Below are 7434 nucleotides of genomic sequence, written 5' to 3' on the forward strand. Positions count from 1 at the left end.
CATGTTCGGCGATGTGTCGCGTTTGTAAGAAAACTTAGTGAATGTTGCAGATTATTGTTACAAGTAATGTTTTCTACGAGAAAAAAATAATTCCGAAGCACAGACATTGAAGTACAGCACTTGTTGTCATGACAACGGTGGGACGCCAGCACAGGCGCCTGCTTGCAAATGGTGCCTCTTTGCCAAGGTTCAATGCGCGCCGCTCAGTTGACTTGCACCTTGTGCACGGTCTTTTTACTTCGCTAGCTCGGCAGACACAAACGGTAAGTGCAGTTCCATTCATAAGGTCTGTGGCGCGCTCCTTTTCTTTCGCGAGGAGGGAACGGTGCATTGGAAAGGTGTTTAGTGAAAGTTGCACGACTCAGGATGCCGTTTCGCAGGTTGCTCGTTCACCACGAGAGGCCACAAGAGAATAGGTTCGAGAGCCCAATTATCCCTGCCCGCAGGAAGCACGGTCGCTCATCGCGCCGAGAGTAGTTCTCATCTAAGAACAAAAGGCCTGATCCGAGGATTATGTAAAGCACGCGCAATACAGCAGCATAGCACTAAGGTGGGTTAATTTCTGTACATTTTGTTCCATGCCTATGTATGCATAGTAAGCTGATTCTTGGATGCACGCTGGCTTCGGCAGTGTGGTCACTAGGGTGCACGGCCAAGATTTAAAGTTGTCTCTTTGAGGCATAACCCTCTTGATTGCGCTATGCGAAATGCATCGAAATATAGCGAAATGTAGTAGCAGGTCTGAGCATAGCTAGAAAAAGGTGGGGGGGGGTGGATATGGCAGAAATGTATGACAATAAACCTGTATGTATATTGTGTGGCATCTGTCGCCGTCCATTCTGTGATGTGCGACGTTATAGGAAGTTTACGCTTAGTCAGGCATGTTATTGTCTTTTCGTCAACTTCCTTGACAACTATTTTGAAAATAAAAACTCAACTTCGGCTTCGCGTGTGCCTTCTTCACGCGACACCACTGCTCTATGGTGAAGCCACCCTACCAAGTTATAAAGCCATCATGTTGCAGCGTCAAGAAAATGTTTCTGAAATTTTGAAAGAGGTCAAAAGTGCCCGTTTTTGTAGCGTCCGTATGTGGGATATAGGTGCGCCGGACCGTGGACCACCACTGTCCACACCGGTTCGTAAACATAGGCCCTGAAGTTTAATTTCATAACAAAAATGAGTATGGCTGCAAAAACAAAAATCTGCTTGGATTTGGAAAGTTGCATGCACACCTTTGCAGAAGAACTGAGGATTGGGCGAGTTGGTGGTTATCCATCGCATTAAAAACCAGCGTTAAAACACACACAAGAGGACGAGACGAGAGACACAGAAGGCGCTGAACTTACAACTGAATTTTATTCGACAGTAAGAAGTCAATTTATACAATACACACACACACACATGTAAGATTGTCCCGTCAAACACAGATGTACTGTAATCACCCAAATGTGATAAACCACCGGCCCTCAAAAAAAACATTAAACAAATTTCCAAGGCAGATGCACTATCATCAACCCTGCTACCCACAATGAAGACACCAAAAAAAACATTAAACAAATTTCTGAGACACGTGCGCTATCATCAATCCCGCTACCCACAATGAAGACACTTCATTCTGGGTAGCGGGGTATATATGTAGCCTTCAGCATCTGTTATAATGTGTTTCGGTATATATATGACGAAGCGTGCCTGGAATTGTTAGGATGCTCAAATACCCGAGGTGCAGTGTGTGCAGTGCAATAGTCTCTGCTTTAATGCCTGTAATGACTTGACCCGAGTTTATTTGGTTCTGTATGAGTCCGACAATTTCTTGCATTTATTCTTTGCTGTGAAATTCTTTGTTCAGAGTCTAACCATGCGGAATACCCTTCAAACCGGTCTTGGTTGCTTCGGTTGTGTCTTTGCATTGTTGTTTTATCATTTCTCAGGGCAAAGTTCTCAACAGGCTTCTTGAGTGAGGCACTGCGCTCCAGTTGCTCCACACCCAAGGCATCTTACATTCTTAATGACTTCATCATTAAATGCTGTAATGCTTCTGTGTCGCCAATGAACAGAATGGTTGCTAGCCATAGCAGGCGAGTTGTGATCATTTAGAGCAAGTTCTTTTCTCCTAGACTGCTCATTAACTAGGTCAGGTGCACTGTGGTCATTTTCTTCAGTAAAGGAAAGACTCCTCATATCTCCTGCTTTTCCAGAGCAGTAGCTTTTTTATGACTTTTGATAGAGCTTCATTGCTATGTATTGAAGCTTCATACTGATCCCAGGAGCTATAGTCATGAGCATAGTTCCATCAAACCTGCTGATTTCTGGTCTAAAAAGTTTGCCTATTGGCCTCGCTTCTCTCTGATGCGTCCTGAGAGCTTAAATAGCGAACTGATGCACGTGGATTTTAGTTGGTAGCATGTTGCAGTTCCGTATTCCTTCGCATCACATTAATCTATAACAGATGGAGGCGCAGCTTCCAGCTGCTTTTGGAGCTTGGCTCCTAGCTTCCAGTCATCAGGCGCTTTTTGGTTTCTTTTTCAGCATTGGGTGGGGATGCCTCTATCAAAAGAATGGTCAGATTAACATGCAGCTCAACTACGGGTTTGGATGGGGAGGATGGCGGGTTGCCAAGATTTCAATTACTGTTGCAATGCCAGCTGAGTGCCGTGCACGACAAAGCTTTTCAAGTTGAAGAGAAAAGTGCACAGGTAATGCTGGTACGAAATACCGTCGGTGCTCGGTGTTTCTGTCGCTCTAGTGCAGAAACTGGTTGTCTTCTTCTTCAAGGACGTCGGGTCCTGGCTGCTGGCAGTGTAAAGTTCTACACTTTCAGTGTTCTCGGTAGCAGCTTCTGTAGTAGTCTTCAGCTCTCCATTCATGCCTGCAGAGTTCTGGATTTTTGGTGCCATCCTTCTGGGAAGTGACCATAGTTCAAGACCCACAAGGGACACCAAGGCAGAGCTATTAACTGGAACCTTAAATGGCTACTGAAGAAAGATGATAGGGTACGTTGGAAGTGCTAGCTGCAACGAGAGCTTCACCTCTTCTGTGATGTTCAGTTCATCGGTACCAATTTCCAACTAAGCTCTCTGCAGTGAGTGCCTTTGCAACTGGGGCCATATGATGTACCATTTTCTGCCTTGTCGGCGCCGTGCCCACCTCTCTTCCTCTCTCGGTGCTTCTCTGTTCTCTCCAACAATTGTTTCTTTTGTAAATTAAATTAGTCTGCACAGATCCTTCGATTTGTCAGCAAAGTTTTCCCCTCTTGGCTGGACCAAGCTTACCTGCCAGCTGGTACATCTGGTCATATTTGGCATAACCATGGATCCAGATTGTTCAGGGTTATGAACCAACCCCATTACAAGTCTTGGGGGAATGTATAGTATGTGGATAAAAATGTCCACTATTTGTTTGAGCTAGCATGATGGGTGCATTTCGAGCACATTTGATTATTGTGGTTGGCTCAGAATTATGCCTTTACTGTGCAGGACGTGGATGAAAAATTTGCTCGGGATTCTCTCCAAATTCGGCTAGCTGGCGCCGAACCAGAGCTGGTGCAAGCAGTGCTTGCACTTGGCAAGGTGAGTGCACTGTGTCAGCTATGTTACATGCATTGCATTAAATAGTTGTCACTGATTTCACTTTGAATTGTTGCCACTGTTTGCCTACTCACCTTTGCTTTGCTGTGGCTGCATAAAAGCATTACAGAAAACATGCTAACAGCAGTTTATTATGAATGACATACGCACTGGGAGTAGTGTGAGGGATAAGTGTGACAGCAGTGGGCAAAACAGTAAAAAAAGAAATGTTTCTCTAATTCAAGTCCGGCTTTATTTTTATTTGTTTGTGCCTTTTCCCCTACTTCATACTGTGTTGTAGCCCCTCGGTTCAGGTTCTTTGATTTTGGCTGCATGGTGGTAGAACTAGCCAGGAAAGAGAATTACAACCCATCTGTAAATTTTCATCCTTTGGGTAATGTTTCAGTCGTGACTGCATGCCAGTTGACCTCTGGGATCCTTTTGGAGTTTCTTTCAATCTGCAGTGGTTCCTTGTTTCAGGATCTGTGCAAGTTTCTGGAGCAAGGAGTTGTCCTTGGCACCTTGAGGCACCTCCTGTTTTATCCCACAGAGCAGAGCAAGAAATGGTGTGTGCAGAATGTCCCCTCTCTGCTCCTAGCATGCGTGTATTCTTATAATTGTCCTGCATTTGATCGACGCATGGCCTTTGCTGGTTTGCATATTTTTCTTTTTCTCTGGTTTCTTTCACATTTTTTTTCTTTTCCATGATTCCATGAGGAGTTGTCAGAATGGCATCATACACATTCATTCGATTGTGGTTGGTTGTGATTGAGCCTTAGCGTAAGGCATAACTTATGTCAGCTTAAGAAGTTTTTTCACAGGCTTTGTCTTGTGATGTGTTTGATGCCTGAGGTCTGCACGTAGGTGGAGTTTCAACTATGATACATTCACCCCACTTCTTCATGACTGGGGGAGAAGGAGATTGAAAGAAAGCAAGGAGAAAGTTAATCGAAGTGGCTCACATAACTGACGAGTCAGAGCCCATTTTTTGAAGTAGCCATTCTTTTTTTCAACAACTGCCATCGTACTTGTTGTAGGTTTGACCTGCGCACTGGTGTTTGTGTGTGATGACCTGTGCTCGTCACTGGGCGAGGGGCAAGTTCTCACAATGGTGCGTCCATTCTTGATGCCGACAGACGCCTCGGAGGTGTCTCTTGCTCGACTGGCGTACGCAAGCACGGCCTTGCAGCGGTTGCCAGAGCTCAGCAACGTCACTGCTGACAGTGAGTGCAAGTGCTTTACTTTGCCACGGTTACGAACCTGCGAGGTCTTGATTATCACCTGCAGTAGTTGTTGATGTGCTTAACGAAGGGCTCCAAGAACTGGGGTAAAACTTTTGAGGTTTCTTGGTTCTTGGCAGTGCTTCCATCTTCCCATGACGCGGACACTGTGTGATGCCTTGCTGCATTTGCCGAGCTGTTATGCTTCTGCTTGTGCATTTTGTTGAGTGCAACATGTTTGGCTCATTTTTGGCACCTAGCACAGTCTACTAATGTGCCAAACTGAACGACTTCGAACATAGTACTTAACAGGAGGCAACAGAAGGAAGGAAATGCCCTCTGTTTTGCAGTGCAAGCTCATGAACATTGTTCCTTCATTCAGAGAAGGATCTGTTCCAAGGAAGCTGCACCTGCCATTTCATTTCTGACTCTTGTTGCAGAAAAGATAACGGCCGCTTTGGAGACTGAGGATGTGGACACCATTGCGGAGTTGCTTCTTGCTTATCTTGGGGAGGCTGCTGGAAAGATTGACCAACCTCTTACTGTGGTGAGCTAACAATTTTTTTTCCCAAGTACAGTAAAAGCTCATTGCTTTGGCCTCCGTTAATTCGGAAATCCGGATGATTCAAACTGACGGCTCTGTCCCAGCGAGTGTCGGATGCTCGCTAATTCAGACGCAATGGATCGCACACCGGTTATATCAAATGGACTTCCGAATGGAGGCTGTGTTCAGGTATGAATGGTGCGGCAGGAGATCGTCGAAATAGCTTTACTCAAACCTGAATTTCATTCTGCATAGTCGCTTGCTTACTTCTGACTGCGTGCAATGGCAGGCAGGACGACGAACGGGTGGCCTCATATCGGAGAACACTTTGACAGCATAAGTTCTCTTGGATTTGGCTGCACTAGTTTCATGGAGTTCTGCAATGTTGCCGCCAGCATGCAGCATCAGCTCCAAGTGTAGCTTGCCACTGGCTGCTTCCAGAACGAGTGATAGAGTGCAGGCCTGGTTGTCTGGTAGCCTCGGTGTTGCCTTCAAATTACAGCCAGCTGCAAGCTGGCAACATCAACGGTCACCGTAATCTCATACCACATGACGAATTTTCAAGCGGCAAAACACAGTGCAGTGTTGCATGTAACCAGGCCCAGGAAATCTTCGTTTTAAAAAAGTTGTTGAATGTACAGTCGAGCCCACATATAACGGCCCCACTTAACGAACTTTCGGTTGTAACGAACTAGACCTGCGCAACCGTCAAAATATACATTATTTCAATGGCACAAAATCACACGTATAACAAACGTCATTAAGTCCTGCTGATCGGTTACAGCGAACGGACGGTGTAAACCCGGCGCTGCAATGCGAGATAACCTGCCTCCAACCCTTTTGTGCGCTTGGCGTGCGGTATGCTTTCCCAAGCCTCATCACGAGCGAACTGCCCGCCCTGTTTCGTGCCGCACTTGAGCGAGCTACCCTTTCGTTGCCGACGCGACTTCCAAGATCGCCCTCCCGCCCCTCCTCGCAACTACACTCCTTTATCCTCACCCTCTTCCAAATCCACCCGTGGCCTCTGCAAACAACGCCGCCGCCGCCAGTATCGATCGCGGAGGCCGCGCACTGTGAAGCAGGCTTTCCGTGGGAGCCAAGAGGTGGCTGCACTGACACTCACGGACGCCCCTTATTGGTCTCTCCGATGGCGCTGTGCGTGTGTATCCTTAGCTTGATTGGCTTGATTGCCACCTGTGCATGCTGCACGCCCACCCCATCACGCGCTTTTGTCACTCTTGTTGCGGTGCGGACGTTTCGTTGGCTTAGTTCAAATCTTGGGCCCAGGTTGTAATTCGGGATGGCGGACGGGAACACCGAGCCCACTTCCATTGTGTTCAGCTGTAGAGATTATGAAAGCGGCCTGTGCTGTGGTGACGGCCACTGGCTAGCAAAACTGCTTCCGCAAGGGCGGCTTCGTCGACACAGTGTCTGATGCCGAGCCTGATTCTTCGGAAGATGACCAGCCCAGCGCCAATTTGTGGTGGCGTGTCACCAACTCCGACATGGGGGTCATGACATTGGTTGGAATGATTTTATTTCTGTTGATGACGCCGACACCACGGAACAGTGCACAAACGAGGGCATCGTTTCTGAAGTGCGGAACGAGAGTGACGCAGAGGAATCAGATGAGGATGAAGCTTCGGAGCCAGCACCCATAAGCGTGCCTGTAGCAATGAGCTACATAGATAGCCTCAGACAACTCGTCTATGCCAAGGGCCTCGGCGATAGCACGCTTCTGCTTAAAATAATCTGGAAACCTCAATCATCGGATCTGCGCTGCAAAAAGAGACGATCTTCGCGGACTTTTCCGCAAAGAAAAATTTTTTTGTTTGACAAGCAGCTGTCTTTAAAGCTCTGGTCCACTTACTACGAACTTCGGGATATAACTAGCGGACGCCGTGTGACGCTCATGTTTGTTATAAGTGGTCTCGACTGCATAGCACAGATGATTTACAAGATGCGCTGAAATGCTACCCATGGGACTTGACTTGACCGCCTAGGTTTACAGTTCTGATGCCACTAACAGCTACTTGCCTCCTGCTTTCTAGACAGAACTGTCATTAATTCACTAATGACATAAGCCGTCCTTTGTTGTCATTAAAGT

At 46.8% G+C, this 7434-nt stretch overlaps 1 protein-coding gene across 1 annotated transcript; it reads left to right on the plus strand.

Annotated features, from left to right (window-relative positions):
- The first annotated feature begins 118 nt into the window (after positions 1-118).
- On the plus strand, positions 119-5330 carry LOC144116169 (uncharacterized). Its single transcript, XM_077650874.1, has 5 exons — positions 119-263; positions 3474-3566; positions 4044-4129; positions 4700-4786; positions 5224-5330. Coding segments are annotated over exons 1-4 (315 nt in total). The 5' UTR covers positions 119-128; the 3' UTR covers positions 4701-4786; positions 5224-5330.
- Positions 5331-7434: the final 2104 nt, after the last annotated feature.

This window comes from Amblyomma americanum, chromosome 1, assembly GCF_052857255.1.
Source record: "Amblyomma americanum isolate KBUSLIRL-KWMA chromosome 1, ASM5285725v1, whole genome shotgun sequence".
NCBI classification, from domain to species: Eukaryota; Metazoa; Arthropoda; class Arachnida; order Ixodida; family Ixodidae; genus Amblyomma; species Amblyomma americanum.

Bases quoted from the DNA above. Each gene is read 5' to 3' on its own strand.
- LOC144116169 (XM_077650874.1), top strand. From the start codon at position 129: ATGACAACGGTGGGACGCCAGCACAGGCGCCTGCTTGCAAATGGTGCC. The intron at 264-3,473 runs GTAAGTGCAGTT...TTTACTGTGCAG, and splicing joins TAGCTCGGCAGACACAAACG to GACGTGGATGAAAAATTTGC. The intron at 3,567-4,043 runs GTGAGTGCACTG...TCCTTGTTTCAG, and splicing joins CAGTGCTTGCACTTGGCAAG to GATCTGTGCAAGTTTCTGGA.